The following is a 21964-nucleotide window of genomic DNA, read 5'->3' as shown; positions in this document are numbered from 1 at the left end:
TTCCCTCTCTTGGCAGCTTGCAGATCTGAACAGGCGCCTCCCGGCCGAAGCCTGCATGCCCTCCTCCACCAAGCCGGCGAGCCGCTCCCAGCGGTATGAGCGGCAGCCTGCCATGCGGCCTGCCACCCCGCACACCATCACCCTGCAGCCCTCCTCCTTCAGGAACCTGCGCCTGCCCAAGCGCCTGCGGGTGATCTACTTCTTCGCCAGGACCCGGCTGGCACAGAGACTCATTATGGTAGGCCCTCCGCCGGAGCAGCTGTGCGGGCCGTGCTGCAGGATGTGGGGTGCTTCCAGTGGGAGGAACAGGCAGGGCTGTTGTCAGAGCAGAAAAGCCCTGCTGGGCTGAGGGCAGGGCTGGGAGCCGGAGCGCAAAGAGGCAGCAAGAGCCAAGGCTGTAGCTGGCTAGCATGGCTGGCTCCTACCCATCATCTGCCTGGGTTGGTGTCTTTGGGTGCTGGAACAATGGCATGAGCCAGAGGGTGGAGAGATGACAGGAGGCCTCGTCTCTCCCCCCCCCCCGTCTCTGAAATCATGGTGACCTCACTGCTGCTTCTTTTAACCTCCTTCCGTCGGGCCTGTAAGACAGAGCTATTCCGCCTGGCCTTTAATTTGAATTCAGCCTGATCTTTTATTTCCCTTCTCTTCCCTCCATCTCCACTTTTTATGAAGATTACCCCCGCTCTGGGATCCCACAGCTAATTCTCCCCTGGTCTCCTCGCTGGCCCAAGTAGGACCAATTCAGCCAGCTAGCCCTGGGGATTATCTAATTGATTTTTGAATGTTATTGTTATTCATGTTTTTATGCTGTATTTTATGCTGCTTTTATAATTAAGTGTTTTAAATTTGTTGTTAGCCACCCTGAGCCTGGTTTTTGAACCGGGAAGGGCAGGGTAGAAATAAATTATTATTATTATTATTATTATTATTATTATTATTAGGGCTAAAATTTACAGAAATTGTAAATCTCTTTATGCCTTAAAAGTGGCATATGAATGTTATATATTAGGAGTACTTGAGGTAGCCTAGTCAGCTGGGAGGATGGGTGTTGGTGCACTTGCCCAGTGGACTTGTAATCTGGTGAACCGGGTTCGCGTCTCCACTCCTCCACCTGCAGCTGCTGGGTGACGTTGGGCTAGTCACACTTCTCTGAAGTCTCTCAGCCCCACTCAGCTCACAGAGTGTTTGTTGTGGGGGAGGAAGGGAAAGGAAAATGTTAGCCGCTTTGAGACTGCTTCGGGTAGTGATAAAGCAGGATATCAAATCCAAACTCTTCTTCTTCTGCAGACGGGGACCATGGTGTGGATTGGCATCTTGTTTTACACCGACCCGGCCGGCCTCCGCCCTTACCTGGCTTCTCAAGTCACGGAGCAGAGTCCGCTGGGTGAGGCAGGGCTGCCCGCCATGCCGGTTCCTGGAGAAGTCCTTCCCACCGGCGACGCCAAGCTGTCCCTCTCTGTCTTCGCTTCGGACCCCGTCCAGCAGCTGTCCGAGAACCAGACGCTGGATTCGCTGAGCAGGCAAGAATCGAGCCACCGTGCCAAGGCTGAAGAGCAGGAGAGCCGGGGGAGCAGCGGGCAGCCGGATCTGGGCCCCAAGGCGGAAGTGACATGGGGAGTGGAAGATGAGGAGATCTGGAGGAAGCTCTCCTTCCGGCACTGGCCTTCTCTGTTCAGCTACTACAACATCACGCTGGCCAAACGGTGAGTGGTCAGAAGACAGCCCTGATGTTTCTGCCAGGGCAGAAAGCTCACAAAGTCTCTCTGCTGCATCTGTGGACTACGTTGGTTAAGCACAGGGAAGGAATGTCAGTGGCCAGAGTCTTCCCTGTATGTCAGGAGGCTTGTGTACTTGGATATTGGACTCCAAAGTTGGTGTGGAGTCTTCTGGCCCCTTGAGCTCTGGGTGTACGGCTGGCTTCTTCCTGTTAAAACTGTGGCATTCCCAAAGCAAAGGAAGGATTGGACTCTGATTAATAGATTAATAGATTGACCAGCAAGACTCTGGGAGAGGTGCCAATAATAATTCCTGTCCACCCCTCGGCCCAGGTCATTTTATTCACAAAATAACTTTTTACACAGTGTTCGTAAGAACCAATCAGATTTCCTCTGAGCATTTCAAAAAACCCCACATGGGGACAAAGTTAGATCAGAAGAAATTCTTTTAACTACAAAGAAACTATTTCCTACTTGAGCATGCATAGTAGTCCAGAGTAAATAAAATAGGAAGCAATGCTTTTAGGAAAACCCGGAAGTCATAAACAGCAGTAAATAGTATTTACCATCTCCTTGTGAACTCTCTTCCTCGCCCTTAGATCTATCTAAAGATCAAAGTAACCTACTATCTTTATGTACTGAGGATGCCTGATGAAGCAACTGGACTGTGTTTCAGAATGCTTATACGTGCCTGTCAGGCAGAGAAACAGGACAGAGATGCAGAGGCGTGGATTGATCAGAAATCATATCAAAATGGCTCAAACCCAGTCAACGCAATGCTTTCATCGCAGACACAAATGGCTTGCTCCATATTTTTTATAATTCCTCATAGCAGTCCCACCTGATCACTACATAAACTGTGGAACTCATTCCAACAGGAGGCAGTGATGGCCACCAGCTTGGCTTTGAAAGAGGATCGGACAAATTTATGGAGGAAGAGAGGGCTGTTGACGGCTACTAGCCGTGATGGAGCCTACGGTCTGCCTCCGCAGTTAGAGGCAGCAATGATTCCGAATGCCAAGGCTCTTGTGTTCAAATCCTGTTTGTGGGTGTTCCACAGCCACCTAGTTGGCTGCTGTGAGAACAAGATGCAGAACTAGATTGGCCATTTTCCGGATCCAGCAGGACCCTCTTATGTTCTTTGCTCTTGTATCCTCTGATAACACGGGGTGCTCTTCTTTCCCCTCCAGCCATGCACTTTGGAATTACTTCATTTGTTTTGTTTACTTGCGCACTGCTTCCTCGTCCGTGTTCTCAAAGTAGCAGTAGTATTTTATGGGGGAAAAAACAGAACTCAGCAACAAGGGGTGGGGGTAAAAGCATTGACACCTGGGAGAGAATTAGCAAAGATTCAGAAAGAACAGCAGGTGCAGCGGAACCTCAGTTTTTGAACATTTCGGAAGCCAAACGCCAAAAACCCGGAAGTGAATGCTTCTGTTTTCAAGCGCGACTCAGAAGTCAAATGGCTTCTGAAGCATGTTTCTCATTTTTCCCCCATTTACTTTGCCAACAGGCCTTTGATCCTTGGTTTTGAAAAGTTTTGGAAGTCAAACAGTTTTCCGGAATGGATTACGTTCGAAAACTGAGGTCCCACTGCAGTGAAAAAAGATCCTGTTAAGGGTCATGTGCTCCAGGATAGGGCAGCCTGTGCCTGCCACCTTCTGAAGGAAGAGAGGGAAATCTGTTGAATCTCTTCCACATATAATGTTCAACTGTCCCCTACATAGCATAGCCAGGACTAAATTCCTGGGTCCTGTTTTATTGCGCTTGGTTGGCAGGCCTGTTGAGTCACACACCGCACTACTTTTGCAGGATACAGATCCTTCTGTAACTCTGCAGGTGGCGAGATTCCTGAACGCGGTTATCTCACACACAAAAACCACCCAAAAACAACAACATCATCAAAAACTAATCGGATAGTTATGATGAGAGTGCATGTCGGATCTCGTTTTCAGTTTTCCTTTTTCTGCGATCCGTCCCTTGGAGCTCTGGGCCCCAAGCTGTTATTTGGCTCGGCTCAATGTCCCACCCTTGCATCATGGTGCTCTCTTTCTGGTGCCGAATATATCAGTCTTTATGCCTCTGCCCTTTTACGTTTGTACATATTTTATGGGCTAATAGCCATAAATAAAATTAAGTGTTAAGAGAGGGAAATGGGCGGGCAAATCTCGCTGGGCCAGGAACTCTTACTAATGGAGGCACCCCCAGTGCCATACCCCAGTTTTGTTTTTGATAATCTACAAAAAAAATGTAGCTAAAAGCTGCCTTCTGGCTTATTCACACAGTACTGGACATTGCATCGAGCTAAGAAACGCAGGCTGCGAAAAAGCCATGAACTGAGTGAACGGCGTCCCCTGAGAAGGCCTTTCTGCCTCTTGTCCCCGCTTTTTCTACGTTGGCCGGTCAGTCCTGTCATTATCGCTTCTCTTACTGCTCTTGCAGGTACATCAGCATCCTTCCAGTGATCCCAGTCACTCTGTACCTGAACCCGCAGGAGGCCTTGGAGGCACGCCACCCTCACGAGGCAAATCGATACTACCCATTCTTCTCACCGAGCAGCGAGAAGTCGGAGCAGGTGGCGGAAGGTGTGCCCAAAGTGCAAGGGCACCAAGACGTCACGCTGTACAAGTAAGAGAGCTGATCGTGGGGGGGGGAGGTTGGATCCTCTTGAGTTTTCTGACCGTGAGCTTAGCCCACAGGCACCTCTTCAGTCTGACAGTGATGATTTACAACCTGAAACTAGTGGTTCACTTAGTCCCATTAAGTCTGAGGAGTCTGACTCTCCTTCCGGACTGAGGCGTTCAGATAGAAAGAGGCAGAAGCCACAACGTTTCGCAGATGAACATTTTAATACTGTGTATGCCAATAAGGTGGTTTTTGAGCCAAAAAGCTACAATGATGTTCAGAATTTACCTAAGCACCAAGCTGCAAATTGGTATAAAGCTATGAACTCTGAGATAGCTTCTTTAAAAGAGCATAACACTTGGTCTCTTGTACCACAAACCCCAGATATGAGACTTATTGATTCAAAATGGGTTTATAGAGTTAAAATGAATGACAAAAATGAAGTTGTAAGGTACAAGGCGAGATTAGTTGCTAGGGGTTTTCAACAAATTCCAGGCAAAGATTATGATTTGTGCTATTCACCAAGTGTAAAATATGAAACAGTTAAGCTTCTGTTAAAGGATGCATCACAATGTGGAAAAGCCCACTATGCAATGTTTCTCTGCTCTTAAGAGAGTGGTAATGTACCTTAAACATACCAAACATTATAGGTTGCAGTTTACATCACACATGAAAAACATGTACAAAGTATGCTTTATGTTTTTGTTCCACAATGATGAACCGCAGGGGAAATGTTGAATGGTTTCTTTAAATGTAAAGGTTCATCATTGTTCCACTCCATGTGTATGTCTTTAAGGGGCCGGAGCAAGGGCCAGAGCAAAACTAACGAGACCCAGCTTTACAGCTGTGAAACATAGCAGGTGCTGCTGAGTTGTATTTGATTAAGGCGTGTCAGCATCTGGGTGTAGTATATAAGGGGCAGCACCTAGCTCTCCCATTACCCTGGGGGATGGGTTGGTTGTTGGGTCTGGTTTGGTTTGGTTTGTTAATGTATTTAGTGTAAATGGAGTTTTTGTTTTTCTTATTAAAACCTTTAAGTACTTTTTGAGTCCTTTCTTTTTAATGCATGATCTCCCCAGCAAGCTCTCTGCAGCGTTACTATACTGCAAAAAGCCAACAAAATGATGGGATTGGAGCCAAAGGTATTTGTGACTGACTGACCTCTCCATTTTCCACAAACCACCTCAGGGTCGCTGCTTTGGGACTGGCGTCTGGGATCCTTTTGGTCCTCCTGCTCTTCTGCCTGTACAAAATCCTGTGTCCCAAAAACTATGGGCAGAACGGGCTCTCCCACAGCCGGCGTAGAAGAGGAGACCTCCCCTGCGATGACTATGGCTACTCTCCGCCGGAGACAGAGATCATCCCTCTGGTTCTCAGGGGCCACCTGATGGTAAGAAGCAAGACCTTGATGTAGCGATTGCGTCTCACCCTCAGCTTCTCCATCCTGACAATAGCAGAGGCGAAACCACGTAGAGGAAGCACATCCAAACATCATGCTGTTGCAGAATTTTTAAAGGCTGTGTTTTTTGACAGCTCGATGCTGGGTGGGGTCACAGAAGGGGATGCTGTGGGGGCAAGAAACGCTAACAAGGGGGGGGCAAGGAACTGTGGGGCACAAAGCACCCTTTCCCAGTTGCCTGGCCACTGGGAATCTTTCCCAAAAGACCTAGTCTTCGCCAGTCAGTGCCCATAAGCTTTCAGAGAGAGAGACAGAGCTGTTGCCTTCCTTCCCTGCATGTTCACTTCTTGGAGACCCCTAGTTTGCCACTATTGAAAGGATAGGAAAGAGGATTGATAGATGAAGAAATACAGTTGGGGGGGGGGAGAGAATTTTTCTATATGCAAGTACAGCTGCTAGAATAGTGATTGCTGTTAGGTGGAAGTCACAAACGATACCCGCAAAGGAGGCATGGATTTGTAAACTAAATGAATATTTAATTTTGGCAAAATTAACCACTATAATAAGAAATCAGTCAAATCAAAAATTAAAAAAAGGAGTGGAAATGTTTTGATGAATATATGGCAAAATATTGCCCCAAAAAAAGATACGCTGACATGCCTAGATTAAAATGTGAAGTACTGGATGGAAGAAAAATTAGTAAGGAAAGATAATAAGAACATATAGATGATTTGAGAAGACTGTAGAACGCAAAGATTATTGTAAATTGCGTAATGTGGAGGAAATGGAGTGTCGGCAGAGGGAAGTGGGAGGAAGGAGAAAAGAATAATGTGATGGATTGGGGAAATATAAATGTAAATGTATGGGGGGATGGGGAGGAAATGGTGTTGGCTTTGGTACATCTGTATTGTAATATAATATGTGAAAACCAATAAAAAAGAAAAGAAAAGAAAAGGGGAAGGATAGGAAAGAGGGTGCCAAACTGGATGGATTCGCTCTGGTCTGATCCAGCAGCCAGACTTTTAAGGAGGCAAGCCGGGAGGCATAAACTGAAGTCCCCTTGTCCTCAGGGCACAATCCTTCCTGCATTGCATCAGTTGTTCAGCATTTGACCTGTTTTATTTTTTATTTATTTATTGCAGGACATTGAGTGCCTGGCTAGTGACGGGATGCTGCTTGTGAGCTGCTGCTTGGTGGGCCAGATCCGCGTGTGGGACGCTCAGACGGGCGACTGCCTCACTGTCATTCCGAAGCAAGGGTAGGTTGGGCTTCCTGCTGCCGACCGGCCGTTCAGGCTGATGGGCTACTAGCTTCAATGGCTCCTCATGGAAATGTGTGCAAGTCCTTGCTTGGTTGTCGATTGCTGGCTATAGATGATGCCCCAGTTTAAAAGGCAATAGATTGTTGAGGTAAAGGTAAAGGGACCCCTGACCATTATGTCCAGTTGTGGCCGACTCTGGGGTTGCGGCGCTCATCTTGCTTTACTGGCCGAGGGAGCCAGCGTACAGCTTCCGGGTCATGTGCCCAGCATGACTAAGCCGCTTCTGGCGAACCAGAGCAGCGCACGGAAAGGCCCTTTACCTTCCCGCTGGAGCGGTACCTATTTATCTACTTGCACTTGGATGTGCTTTCTGCTAGGTTGGCAGGAGCAGGGACCGAGCAACAGGAGCTCACCCCGTCGCAGGGATTCGAACTGCCGACCTTCTGACTGGCAAACCATAGGCTCTATGGTTTAACCCACAGCGCCACCTGCATCCCTAGATTGTTTACTTAGCCATTTTTTTGCCATGTCCCTATTGGAGTTGCCGGTCCAGCATGCTCCAGCCCTTATTGCGGACCTGGGCTCAAATCCACGTGCAGCCTAAACCTCTGGGTTTCCCTGCTCTCAGTCTCAGTTTCACAAAGGGTAGATATCAATAATCTACTGATGGGTGTGTTGTCTACCAGAATATGTCCAGAAATGCTTATGCACAAGGGCTGCCTGACATCCCTTGAGAAAACGTTGCCAGTGGTCTCTGAAGGAAAATTCTACTTCTGGCTGAAGTTGCTTAGTGGTACAAGGTGTGTTGCATCAGCTTCAATGAGTGGTCGAGCTACACCCCAAACGCCTGTTGTCTGTTCTCTGGTAGTCTCTAGGTTAGACTTCTGCAATGTGTTATATGTGGGGCTGCCTCTGAAGATGGTTTGGAAGCTGCAGCAGCCAGGTGGCAAGATGCTCTGACCACAAAACAACAATCCTGGGCTGATTCCACTGAGCGCCAGTTGATTTCTGGGCCCAATTCAAAGTCCTGGCTATGACCTAGAAAGTCTCTATATAGTCATACCTCGGGTTGAACGTGCTTCAGGTTGAGCGCTTTCAGGTTGCGCTCCACGGCAACCCGGAAGTAACGGAGCGTGTTACTTCCGGGTTTCACCACTCACGCATGCACAGATGCTCGAAACGTCACGTGCATGTGCGGAAGCGGCAAAACACAACCCGCGCACGCACAGACGTGCCATCGCGTCTTACGTTCCATTCAGGATGCGAACAGGGAATGGATCCCATTCACATCCCGAGGTACCACTGTAATCTCTGTTTTTTTGCACACCCGGTCACAAACTTGCAGGAGAAATGAGCTGCTGGAGTGGCTTAGGGTGGGGGGTCTTCTTAATTCCAAGGTGGCCATATCCCTCTCTGTGCTCTGCTTGACCCCTCACCCCACGTCCTCATCTTCTTGGCTGCCTTCCAGGCTGCGTCGAGAGAACAGCGGCATCTTCGATTACCAAGACTGCTGGGACCCCAACCGCCTCGATAGCAAGAGTGGGCTAGATGACGGCTCTGATGGCAGCTGCCGCCGCCCCTTCAAGAGGGCCCGGAGCCCCCCGCAGCCCCTCCTGTTCAGCGACCAGCCCGACCTCACCTCCCTCATTGACACCAACTTCTCTGAGCAAGCCAAGGCCGCAACTGCCCCAGAGCCCCGCCACCGGGCCACCTGCGGCCAGCAGGAGTCCGGCTACGACTTCAGCAGCCTGGTGGAGAAGGTCTGCGAGGAACAGAACCCCTCCAACTGCGTGAACTTCTTGGGCTTCTCTGCCCCCTACGGACAGGTGGCCTTCAGCCCCCAGGCTGGCAGTGGGTCCAGATCCCCAGGGTGCGGGGGCGAGGAAGGGGACTGCGTAGCCCGCAGGAGCAGCCTTGGGGACGAGCCCAATGCTGGGCTGGAGAAGATGCCTCCCCTTCCCTCTTTGGACGGTGACTTTGAAAGCTCCATCTGGAGCCTGGAGCTGCAAGGGAACCTCATTGTGGCCGGCCGGAGCAACGGGAGGCTGGAGGTAAGGAAGGAGGCCGGGTCTTGTTGGCTTTGGGCTTTTTGAAGCCTGGGGGAAGCAGAGCCTTCCATAGCTGTGCTTGTTCGGCTGCAGAGTCTCCCCCCCCCCCCAAGCCTGGAAAGGAAGAACTCCTTTAGGTTTTGATCGCAAAGGACGTCAAGGGAGGCATCAGCTCTCTGCCCTGAGGCTGTTGCACACAAAGCCATGTGCACACACACACACCAAGCCCATGACAGCTCAGCACTGCTCGGGAGTTTTTGGCCCCTGGGCCCGATCAGGCCCACCAGGGATCCTTATTTGGCCCTCCCACCTCTCCGCCACCTACTGTTGGCTGTGGGATTGTAAACCCACGGGGCCAAATGGAAAAGAATCAGAACTGTAACCTAAGTGCACTCCAGCACCTTCCTTTCCAGTTGCAAGTGTAGTTCAGTGCTTTTAGAATTTGTACCTTAAAGCCCACTGATTAAAGAAGGAATTGAGAGCGCAGTCTAAAGGCTCCCATTTCTTATTGCTTCCATGCTATCTAGCAGTGTTAGAAACTCAGCTATATAAGCTAGGCACCAAATGGTTCCTTAAACCAAGGTTACAGTCGCCAAAATGGAATGCGCAGTTGCCATTTTGGGGCAAGACAGCTCTAAAGCCTTATTTATCAGTCATGAGCTACGTTAAGAATTAGAGAACTTAAAGGCATCTTCGCTTGGTCACCAGTGGCCAATATTCATGTACAAATGTGCCTAATTTCGAAGACTGCTTTCAAGCAGTGGCTGCAATCCCTTGGCATCAGGTGACTGAGAAGTGGATGTTCCTGGGGTCCACGGCGGGGAGGGGGCCGTTGTAGCTCTGGCCTGCCAGCCAGATCCAGTTCCCATCTCTGTCTCAGAAGGTGCCACGGCCCAATCTGTCTTGAGCAAGGGCAAGGGGAAATGGGAAGCCAATGAGCCAGAGGCCAACTCATGTAACACACATCCTCACCTGGCATGGAATTGTCACTCTGTTTTCCTTACATCCCCAAATACCCCTAGTTCTGCAGAATGCCTTCTGGTAGTACGCTCATATCTTGGGTTACAGATGCTTCAGGTTACAGATGCTTCAGGTTGTGGGTTGCGAATGCTGCGGGTTGCAAACGTGCACCCCGCACGGATCACATTCGCAAGCCAAGCATCCACTGTATATGCCAAGAGGTTCCCCCAAGAGCATCTATCCGCACCCTGCCTGCATGCTGTCTCCAGACTCTGATGTGGGCAGGGGATGAGAAGCAACTGAAACATAACCAAGTTTCTCTCCCCCCCCCCCCATTTCTTTATATGCTTGCTGTCCGGACTGGTGGGAGTTGTATCCCAAAACATCTCTCTCTCTCGGCCTCCTGTCTTGCAGTTGTGGGATGCCATTGAAGGCACTCTGCACTGCAGTAACGAAGATGGCCAGTCAGGCATCACTGCCCTTGTCTTCCTGAGCAGCAGGTAAGCAGCCCGACTCCTCCATGCCCAGAGCATCTCTCAGTAGCTGCTGGTTAGTCCTGTCTGGCTGATGGACCAGCTGTATTTAGGAGTCTGCCTTGACCCCCTGCTGCTGCTCCACCATGCCTGCCTTTCCCAAGTGATCGCAACCTCTCGCCTCTCCTGACTGCAGGAATATTGCTCAGGTCTCAGGAGGGTGAGTCTTTCGGCCTGCCTTCACCCAGGAGGAGCTCCTCCTTGCGGTCAGCCCTCAAGCAGAGAGTCTCCAGGCCTCCCTTGGCTTTCCACAAGGCACGTGATGATCCTTGGGTCTCCTGTGTAGACTCTCCCCTCTCCCCACCCTTTGCCAGCCAGTCCATGCAGCTTTGATTGCCTTTCTTGTGTGACTTCCAGGGCAGCTCTTCAGTCCCAGAGCTGTGCACTCATTTCCTTATGCGCCCCCCCAATAACCTCTGCACAAGGCCCACAGGGGCAAGAGAGAGCCAGTGTGGTGTAGTGGTTAAGAGCGGTGGACTTGTAATCTGGGGAACCGGGTTCGCGTCTCCGCTCCTCCACGTGCCGCTGCTGGGTGACCTTGGGCCAGTCACACTTCTCTGAAGTTTCTCAGCCTCACTCACCTCACAGAGTGTTTGTTGTGGGGGAGGAAGGGAAAGGAGATTGTTAGCTGCTTTGAGACTCCTTAGGTAAAGGACCCCTGACTGTTAGGTCCAGTCGCGGACAACTCTGGGGTTGCGGTGCTCATCTCGCTTTACAGGCCAAGGGAGCTGGCATTTGTCCGCAGACAGTTTTTCCGGGTCATGTGGCCAGCATGACTAAGCCGTTTCTGGTGAAACCAGAGCAGCGCACGGAAACGCCGTTTACCTTCCCGCCAGAGCGGTACCTATTTATCTACTTGCACTTTGACGTGCTTTCGAACTGCTAGGTTGGCAGCAGCAGGGACCGAGCAACGGGAGCTCACCCCATTGTCGAGACTCCTTGGGGGAGTGATAAAACGGGATATCAAATCCAAACTCCTCCTCCTTCTCCTCTTCTTTTCCTCTCCTGTCTGAGGCCACAGGGACAAATGTTGGCTTGTGTGAAGAGGGAGTGCTCATGTTTCTTTTTCCTGTACCCCTTGGATAGGATTGTTGCTGCTAGGCTGAATGGCTCCCTGGATTTCTATTCCTTGAGGACGCACACCTCTTTGGATCACTCCCAGCTCAGAGGTGAGTGTTGCTCTCCCCACATATCCCAGGTGGAAGCAGAAGTTTCTTGGTCTGCTGTGGTCACTGCTCCTCCAGGTTCAGGCTGCTCTCTGCTCTGCTTTCCTCTGGATCTGCCCAGGATCCAGTAGTAGAAGAGCTGGCAGATAATTCCTCCCCCAGCAGCAGGTCCTGGCTAGCTTCCTGCACCTATGGCTTCCATGCGCTTGATAATAATAATAATAATAATAATAATAATAATAATAATAATAATAATAATAATAATAATAATTTACTATTTATACCCCGCCCATCTGGCTGAGCCTCCCTGGGCGGCCTCCAAAAGAATATTAAAATACTGTGATACATCAAACATTAAAAGCTTCCCTAAGCAGGGCTGCCTTCAGATGTCTTCTAAAAGTCTGGTAGTTGTTGTTCTCTTTGACATCTGGTGGGAGGGCATTCCACAGGGAGGGGGCCACTACTGAGAAGGCCCTCTGCCTGGTTCCCTGTAACTTGGCTTCTCGCAGGGAGGGAACCGCCAGAAGGCCCTCGGGGCTGGACCTCAGTGTCCGGGCAGAACGATGGGGGTTGAGATGCTCCTTCAGGTATACTGGACCGAGGCTGTTTAGGGTTTTAAAGGTCAGCACCAACACTTTGAATCGTGCTCGGAAACGTACTGGGAGCCAATGCAGATCTCTCAGAACCGGTGTTATGTGGTCCTGGCGGCCGCTCCCAGTCACCAGTCTAGCTGCCGCATTCTGGATTAATTGCAGTTTCCGGGTCACCTTCAAAGGTAGCCCCACGTAGAGCGCATTGCAGTAGTCCAAGCCAGAGATAACCAGAGCATGCACCACTCTGGCCAGACAGTCTGCGGGCAGGGAGGGTCTCATCCTGCATACCAGATGCAGCTAATAAAGAGCAGCCCTGGACAGTGGCCCATCTAGCAGAGCATCCCAGCCTCACAGTGGCCACCAGGTCCCTGGGGCAAACCTGCAAGCAGGATCTGAGCACGAAAGCCCTCTCCCCTCCAAAAGCATTGCCACACACCCCTGTGGAGACACAGCAGAGCCATCCTTGATAGCCTCCTCCTCTTCCATGAATTTGTCAAATCTTTCGAAGTCGACTGGGTTGGCAGCCATCCCTGCTGCCTTTGGGAGCGAGGTCCATAGCTTATCTGTGTGCCGCGTGAGGAGGGACTTCCTTTCCCCCGTCCCCTGAGTAGGAAGAGGCCTGACCAAACCATCTTTCCCCCAGGAACACCCAGCAGGAGCAGCCTCCCATCCTCTCCCATGTACAGCAGCAACGATGTCATCACGTGTCAGCTGACCCACACGGTGACTTGCGCTCACCAGAAGCCCATTACAGCCCTGAAGGCTGCAGCAGGGCGTCTGGTCACAGGGAGCCAGGATCATACGCTAAGGGTGAGTAACCGGGAGCTGGCAAACGTGCTGTGGAGTGGCCTTGGCTGCAAAACCTCTTTGTTCCGGCTTCTCTTTCACGTTGTCCATGCCTTGCCTGTGGCCTGGCAGCCATTCCTTGACTTATTGGTGGTACCAGCCAGGGATGGAGCCTTCAAGGGGCAGGCTGAGGATTGTGGCTCAAGAGAAGGTGCCTTTATGTAGGGCCAACGAGGTTGGCCAAGATGGAGCTCGCCTGTGTTGTTTTGTGAGCGCTCTCCCACTTCCCGGAGGAAGCTTCTGAGGGCAGACTGGAGGAGAACAAGCTACAGTGGTGCCCCGCAAGACGAATGCCTCGCAAGACGGAAAACTCGCTAGACGAAAGAATTTTCCGTTTTGGAGGTGCTTCGCAAAATGAATCTTCTATGGGCTTGCTTTGCAAGACGAAAATGTCTTGTGAGTTCCTGCGGGTTTTTCCCCCTCCCCCCTTTTTCTAAGTCGCTAAGCCACTTATCAGCTGATCCGATCAGCAGATAAGCCGCTAATCCGCTAATCCGTCAATGGGCTTGCTTCGCAAGACGAAAATACCGCTAGACGAAGAGAATCACAGAATGGATTCTTTTCGTCTTGCGAGGCACCACTGTACCGTATTTTTCGCTCCATAAGACACACCTGACCATAAGACGCACCTAGTTTTTAGAGGGGGAATGCAAGAAAAAAATATTATTTAAAGGGAGCGCTGAGCAGAGCCTGTATGCATCCCAGGCTCTGCTCAGCGCTCCCTTTCATGAGCCGCGTGAAGCATGTGTGCGTTGCCTGCAGGCTTTTCCTGAGGAGGGAGAAGGGCAGCCCGTCAGTGACTCGGGGAAAAGCCCCCAAGAGCCGCACACACGCTCCACGCGACTCTTTAAAAGGAGCGCGGCTCTTGGGGGCTTTTCTGGGAGGTGGGGGAAGGGACTGGGGGGCTAAGCCAGAAGCTAGAACAACGAGAGGGCCATAAACAGCCTCGGCCAAATTCTAAGCATACGCCTCCTTAGGAACGCAAGTCACTTTTTTCTTGCAGTCCATATGCAATACACATTACATTAGAGGAGGATAAAGCATTTGAGTGTCTCCCTCTCGCCTTCTCCCCAAGCTGCAGTCACAGGATCTGGTGCCCAGGGTCAGAAGCCGGAGACTCTCAGGTTGCTTTAAAAAAACAAACTAACAGCAAATCGCTAGTCCTCAGGGCTGGGCTTAAAAGAATATAAAAGCACAGGGAACATCTGTGGAATCTGAGTGCAATCCATTGTGGGGGGGATCACCCTCAACACGACCCCAACGAAGTTGCCCCTAAAACCTGAGGAAGTCTGTTTAAATCAGAGAAAGACCTACATTGGCTCTCAGTAAGTTTCTGAGCACAATTCAAAGTGTTGGTGCTGACCTTTAAAGCCCTAAACGGCCTCAAAGGCCCAGTATACCTGAAGGAGCGTCTCCACCCCCATCGTTCTGCCTAGACGCTGAGGTCCAGCTCCGAGGGCCTTCTGGCGGTTCCCTCCTTGCGAGAAGCAAAGCTATAGGCAACCAGGCAGAGGGCCTTCTTGGTAGTGGCGCCCGCCCTGTGGAACGCCCTCCCATCAGATGTCAAAGAAAGGTGGTTTGAGAGGTGGCTAGTGGTACATGTTTCTTTCCTCCAGCCCTGCAGTAGGCAGCAGCTGGACGTGCCCAGGAGCAAGCAAGGAGGGAAAGGATGTACCAGTCTTGTCTGGCCCGAGACCAGCAGTGCTTGAGACCACAACGTCCAACAGCTTCTGTGGCTGTTCATGCCAGGCTTGGCCCAAAGGAAGGGCAGGCATATGGTCTGTCAGCCGTTGTGTGTGTCTTCTGCCCCTTGAGCAGCTCCCCTTCCAGGTCTCTGTCTGCACAGGCCAGGGAAGAGTAAAGTGTGTGTGTGAGAGAGTCAGAGAGGCGCTCTTCTTGCACAGGTCCCTCTTCCACTGCTGGTGACACTTCTTCTTCCCCATTCAGGTTGTTGTAAATAAAAATATGCCCTTTTCCCTTATGGTGTATCCAAGAGCCCATATAGAGTCCTTACATAGGTTCCCTATTGGTAGGAGAAAATAACAGAGGCCAAGCAGAGAATATTGAGAAGCAAAGCAGCTAGATCTTTATTGATCTGTTGCAACAGGGTGCTCCCCTTACCCGCAGGAGAGGAAGAGGACCCCCCAAAATTGCTGTGCAAGGCCTTATAAAGACTTTTGAAATTCCCATCCTCTAGATCAAGACCACCCCCAGAAACATTATACATACATCACAGAAGGGGTGTAACCTAAGACCACCCCTCAGATACATCCCACCTACATCATAGAAATTTTAATGTTGTTTTTCTCCTGTCACAGTTTATCTCCTGTCTGGCAAGTTACTTGATTGGATTGCCTGGGGAGCCTGGCCATTCTTTTGTAGTGGTAAAATACTTATTTCCTGGGCCAGGTCACAGGCTCACACCTTATTCAAACAGACATATCCTTGAGACAGGATTTGTGAGGAAAGAGACAATGGGGAGGCTTTTCCAGTTTAACCTTGCAGAGAAAGGATTTGGTCAGTTTAGGAATCAAAATGGTTCCAGGTCTGTCTTCCTGTGTTGATCTATGTATGTGCAGTTATGAACATTACCATATATCTAAGACCATAAAATTCCTATCACAAGGTGTACCGCCTGGAAGATTCCTGCTGCCTCTTCACGCTGCAGGGCCACTCTGGAGCCATCACAGCCGTCTACGTTGACCAGGTAGGAGGGAACTCCAGAGAAGAGCGGGGAGGAGGGCACAGGTGGAGGAAGGCAGGGGGAACAGGCAAAATAAGGCCAACCAGATCACCAATTTTATTTATCATTCTTTATTAAATTTCTAAACCAGCCTTCATCCAAGGGCCACTGAACAGTTTACGATATAAAAACATAAGAATGCATAGCATGGTAACAAACAAAGACAACCCCCTCCCAGTTTAAAAGGCAATAGATTGTTTACTTCACCAAAGGCCTGGGAGAAGAGGAATGTTTTTGCCTGGCACTTAAAGATATGTAATGCTTTCAGTGTTTCCTTCAAAACCATGAGGACTAGGAGTGAGCAGTGAAGAACAGTGAGTTTGGACATGCCCAGTACACCTTTTCAGTCTCTATAGAATGAGAATAGCCATGCAGTTTTGACAGCCTCCCCCGATAAAAAACCTCTGGATTGGGCCTTGCAGGATCACTCAATCTTTATCTTCCTATTAAATTTTAATTTTAAACAGAGCTTCATATTTGCTGAGCATCAATAAAGGTGCCTTTTTGAGGTTATAGGGCACAATTTGGGATTTAAACCACACAAGGAACGGTCACTCTCTGTCCTGTTCATCGGTTTGGACATCTGGAGTATGATTTTTCCATATGGCACCAGAGCCAAAATGGCTTCTGAGAATAAATGAATTCATGGAAGCTCCAGCTTTGCCTGGATTCCAGTTAAACACACTTAACTGGAGGTTCCTCTTAGCAATAAGGCCACAGTACAAATGGCCTTGATTTCATGCTAAGGTGTAAAATATTTCAATCTCCCGTTTGGATTGCCCCACCTGTAAGACCTGGCACCACAATGGCATTGCATGTTAGGATCGTCCTACTCTTGTGTAGGTGGAGACACATGCCCGACTGGCATTTTCTCTTCCTCCTGGTCGATCGTTCGGGAGCTTCAAAAGCTTTCTCCAGCCCGAACATCACAGCGACTGATACCAAAAAGCACCAGCACATTTACGATCCTGCAGAGTATTTGCAGTTTGTGTAACAGATCTTAGTAGCACAGCATTTTGGCTAATCTACTTTATTTACATATAATACACTTGGAGCATTCTGCTTTAGCTCCTTCCTCTTTCTCATCAGACAACAAAGAGAGAAAGAAACAAAGGACAATAGTCCCACTTCACGGAACACAGTAACATAAACATCCTGTCTCCGTCACTTCCCACACTGAGGAATGAAAACATACACCATCTCATGACTGCAAACACGAAGCAAGAATCCTAACATTGCATTCCCCAATTGACAGGCTATTCCTGCTCATGCTTGGAATGGAGAGGGGAGCTTTGGTGGAGGGTTTGGGTAGCGCTGTGGGTTAAACCACAGAGCCTAGGACTTGCCGATCAGAAGGGCGGCAGCTTGAATCCCCGCGACGGGGTGAGTTCCTGTTGTTCAGTCCCAGTTCCTGCCAACCTAGCAGTTCAAAAGCACGTCAAAGTCCAAGTAGATAAATAGGTACCACTCCGGTGGGAAGGTAAACGGCGTTTCCGTGCGCTGCTCTGGTTCGCCAGAAGCGGATTAGTCATGCTGGCCACGTGACCCGGAAGCTGTACGCCGGCTCCCTCGGCCAATAAAGCGAGATGAGCGCCGCAACCCCAGACTCGGCCATGACTGGACCTGATGGTCAGGGGTCCCTTTACCTTTACTTGTGAGGGCAAACGCCTTTAAGGGTGCACCTCTGCCCATCTTCTGCAAGGCAGGGCTTCCTTCTGCACAGCTTGGGCCCCATCTGCTTTTGCTCATCTTCATCCAGCAGACTTGTTAGAAGCTTTCAGCCTTAGTTCTCCAGCCTAACCCTCACCTAGGGGTGGAGGCCTGAGGAAGAAGAACTTGGGGTGACCCTAGTGACTTGGCCCTTGTTGCCTTTCAGACGATGGTGCTAGCCAGCGGGGGCCAGGATGGGGCCATCTGCCTCTGGGATGTGCTGACGGGCAGCAGGGTGAGCCACATGTTTGCCCACCGTGGGGATGTCACCTCCTTGACTTGCACTACCTCCTGTGTCATCAGCAGCGGCCTGGACGACGTCATCAGCATCTGGGACCGAAGCTCTGGGATCAAGCACTATTCCATTCAGCAGGTGTGCAGCTGGGGGACCCTTCCTCAGATAAGGCTTTTTTTTAAATCTCTCTGCCGGCTGTGGTGGCAATTAGGCTGTGCTGCTTGGATGAGGCAGCGAGATCCAGTAGCACTCCTGTTGTCCTGGCAACCTCCCAACCACTCTGTAGTAATGCGCTGAATGTGGGGCTGCCTTTGAAGATGGCGCAGAAGCTTCCATGAGTCGAGGGAGAGTTTTAAGGGCTCTGCGATGGGGGTTCTGCCTGTTGCCAATTTGTTTCTGACCTAGATTCAAGGCACAGGGCCTTTTAAAGACTTTGCATGGCCCAGATCACCCAGAGATTTGGAGTGTGTTGAGTAATCAGTGCGCTGGTGGCGCACAATTCTGTTCTCCTTTCTTTGTTTCTCCACAACTCTGGGGTGGTGTTTGTTCTATAATAGGCTGGATGAGAACCATTAATAATAATAGTAAATTTTATTTATACCCCACCCTCCCCAGCCAAGACCGGGCTCAGGGAGGCTAACAACCAATAATAAAAATAAGCTGATTGAAATACAACTTAAAAACCAGGTAAAAATACAACATTAAAATGCAGCCTCATCACAGGAGAAAGGAAAAAAGAAAGAGGGGGAGGGAATCAAGTTGATTCCAAGCCAAAGGCCAGGTGGAACCAGGTGGAACAACTCTGTCTTACAGGCCCTGCGGAAAGAAATCAGATCCCGCAGGGCCCTGGTCTCATGAGGCAGAGTGTTCCACCTGGCCGGAGCCAGCACTGAAAAGGCCCTGGCTCTGGATGAGGCTAATCTGACTTCCTTAGGGCCCGGGACCTCTAGGGTGTCGCTCTTTATGGACCTTAAGATATTGAAGCTGAAACAAGGCACTGCTCGTGGTTGTGTCCCTAGACTGGCTTCCCCCAAAGCATGAGGTGAGCAGCGTGGGGCACTTCTGGGTCCGCTTCTGTCGCTCGAAACACAAGTGGCCTCAGCTGCTCAAAATTCTTCCATCCGTTTCAGCCCGTGGCTCAGCTGCAACCCTCTGTGGGCAGGGATAACTTGGCTCCCGTTGTCTAGGCTGCCTTACCATCCAGGTTAGATTGCTGCAATACATGGGGGGCTGCCTTTTGAAGACAGTTCCAAAACTTACAGCTACGGCAGGATTCAGCAGCCAGACTTTTAACTGAGACCAGAAGGTCTGAACATATTGCACCAGTTCTGGCCTGACTACACTGGCTGTGGAGTAGTTCATGGGTTCAGTTCCAAGTTCTGGTTTTGACCTTTAAAGCCCCGTGTGGCTCATGACCACAATATCTCAAGGACCACCTCTCCCTGCATGAAGCATCCCAGACCCTGCTGGTCTTCATCAGGGGCCCTTCTGTGGGTGCCCCACCTGAGGGGGATGCAGAGAGTGGCCTTTTCAGTGGTGGCCTCCTGTCAGTGGAATGCCTGTCAGTCTTTAGGCCCCAGGCAAAGGCCTTTCGGTTTACCCAGGTCATTGGGAAAGCTGCCTCCTGCACAGGTGCTCCTCTTTTAGTTGCATGAGCCCTTTGTGTATTTAATGTTCTTCATTGTATGACATTTTTCTGTTCTTTAAAGTCTGAAAAATGTAGTCATAATAGATCCAGGTTAACGGAAGGAGAGTTGTGTTCCCTCCCTTTATATTTGTGCCTGTTCACTGAAGTTTGCCAGCGAGACCTGCTTGCAGGTTCCCCTTTGCCAGATTATCCGCCGTGGCTGATAGGGCTCTTTCGGGATCAGCCCTGCAATTGTGGACTCTACACTAGATATACCCAGGTCTCCTTAGGATTAGTTTAGACCAGGCGTCCTCAACCTCGGCCCTCCAGATGTTTTGAGAATACAATTCCCAGCATCCCTGACCACTAGTCCTGCTAGCTAGGGATGATGGGGCTTGTAGTCCCAAAACATCTGGAGGGCACAGGTTGAGGAAGCCTGGTTTGTTGTTGTTTAGTCATTTAGTCGTGTCCGACTCTTCGTAACCCCATGGACCAGAGTGCGCCAGGCACTCCTGTCTTCCACTGCCTCCCGCAGTTTGGTCAAACTCATGCTGGTAGCTTCGAGAAAGCCTGGTTAAGACCTTTTTAAAGCAGTATTTTAATCTTCAGGCATGCCCAAGTATGTCATGGATGTGACAGAAAGTCAAATTAATGAGTGTTACAATTTAGAACACGGGTGGCGCTGTGGTCTAAACCACTGAGGCTTGCCGATTGGAAGGTTGGCGGTTTGAATCCCCACGACGGGGTGAGCTCCCTTTTTTTGGTCCCAGCTCCTGCCCGCCTAGCAGTTCAAAAGCACGTCAAAGTGCAGGTAGATAAATAGGTACCGCTCAGGTGGGAAGGTAAACGCCGTTTCTGTGCGCTGCTTGGTTTCGCCAGAAGCGGCTTAGTCATGCTGGCCACATGACCCAGAAAAACTGCGGACAAACGCCGGCTCCCTTGGCCAGTAAAGAGAGATGAGCGCCGCAACCCCAGAGTTGTCCGCAACTGGACTTAACTGTCAGGGGTCCTTTACCTTTTTACAATTTTGAACGAAACACATTTTGATTGCCATTTGAAAGTCTTGGTGGCTTTCTGTTTTGGAATGTATCTAAATGGAAAAAAACAGCTGTAGTGTTACTACTTTATTTCTCCTTTGATTTTTCTTTCAGTTGTTTTTTAGGTCTGGCTCCTGGTTTTCAAAGAGAGCCAAGTGCCATAGTCATGCCTGGGGAAGGAAGAGAGGGCTGTCATTGACTCCTAGCCACGATGACTTTGTTTCCACACTTGGAGACATCAGTGCTTCTGAATATTAGTTGCTGGAAGCCACAGAAGGGGAGAAATGCCCCTGTGCTTGGGTCCCTGCTTGCTGGTTTCACAGAATCAGCTAGTTGGCCACTGCGAGAACAGGATGCTGGACGGCCATTGGCCTGATCCAGGAAGCTCTTATGAATTACACCTTGGGTGGCTGGAACGTGCGTTCTGACACCAGCAGTTGCCTGTAATCCGCGCCTCTGGTGCTGTGGACACACGTGGCAAAGATTAGCCCCACGTATCTCATGACGGGCTCCGTTCAGCTCCACCTCCCCTTCTCACCCTCTTTCTGTTTGCTCTCTGCACAGGATATGGGATGTGGGGCCAGCCTGGGAGTGATCTCTGACAACCTGCTGGTGACCGGAGGCCAGGGCTGCGTTTCTTTCTGGGACATCGGCTACGGAGACCTGCTGCAGACAGTCTACCTGGGCAAGAGCAATGAATCGCAGCCCGCCCGGCAAATCCTGGTCCTGGAAAACGCGGCCATCGTCTGTAACTTTGGCAGCGAACTCAGCCTGGTCTACGTCCCGTCAGTGCTGGAGAAGCGAGACTGAAGCAAGATCTTGCGGACAGGCCAGAAAGGACCCCCTCAACCTTCTGATTTTCTAACTAGGAGGGGCAGGGATCAGGGCAGTCTCTTGGGGAGCAGAGAGAGCCGCTGCCTCTCCCCATCTTCCAGCAGTTCCATTTTCTTTCCCCGGTCTGCAATTTGACGGTGGTGGAAGAGAAGGGGGCGGTTTTCTCCGTGCTCACAATAAGCTAAGAAGAACCCAGCACCGGAGGACTGTGCAGGTTGGGTGTGAGCAAGCACTGAGAGATTGTGGGCTGAGGGAAAGACCCTGCGTCAAAGCCCTGCCTCCCACTTGCAATCTATAAAAGGGAGATGGGTGTGTGAGGACGGGGCTGCATCCCCAATAAGTCTTTTGCTCTGGCTGCAGTGCCCAACTCCTCCCTCGAAGGCCTGTCGCTGCAGGAGCTCTTTGCACATGCCCGTGAGAGCTCCTGCTGGGCAGGATGTGTTTGTGTGTGGCCTCCTGAGGCGCAGCGATAGCGAGGAACAGCTGCTCCAGTGCTGTTGCTCCACACACACCCTCCTCCTCCTTCCTGAGCTCCATCCTTCCTCTCTCCTGCTTCTGCCCCACACTTTGAAGGAGAAAAAACGGGGCTGGCAGCTGTGCTGGGACTCCTACGCCTGGAGGTGGGTGGGTAG

The 21964-nt window shown here is 50.5% G+C and overlaps 1 protein-coding gene across 1 annotated transcript in view; it reads left to right on the top strand.

Annotated features, from left to right (window-relative positions):
* SCAP (SREBF chaperone) overlaps nt 1-21508 on the top strand; it is a 58599-nt gene extending 37091 nt beyond the window's left edge. The window contains exons 12-23 of the mRNA XM_082192163.1: nt 17-238; nt 1288-1703; nt 4158-4343; nt 5529-5730; nt 6882-6997; nt 8469-9051; nt 10423-10508; nt 11628-11710; nt 12944-13110; nt 15773-15853; nt 17766-17972; nt 21063-21508. Coding sequence (XP_082048289.1) covers nt 17-238; nt 1288-1703; nt 4158-4343; nt 5529-5730; nt 6882-6997; nt 8469-9051; nt 10423-10508; nt 11628-11710; nt 12944-13110; nt 15773-15853; nt 17766-17972; nt 21063-21308 — 2595 coding nt within the window. The 3' untranslated portion in view covers nt 21309-21508. The remainder of the gene's footprint in view (nt 1-16; nt 239-1287; nt 1704-4157; nt 4344-5528; nt 5731-6881; nt 6998-8468; nt 9052-10422; nt 10509-11627; nt 11711-12943; nt 13111-15772; nt 15854-17765; nt 17973-21062) is intronic.
* Nucleotides 21509-21964: the final 456 nt, after the last annotated feature.

This window comes from Podarcis vaucheri (assembly GCF_965113315.1).
Source record: "Podarcis vaucheri genome assembly, chromosome: 12".
Lineage (NCBI taxonomy): Eukaryota > Metazoa > Chordata > Lepidosauria > Squamata > Lacertidae > Podarcis > Podarcis vaucheri.
The sequence above is the reverse complement of the archived record's forward strand: the minus strand, read 5'-3'. Positions and strand labels throughout refer to the sequence as shown.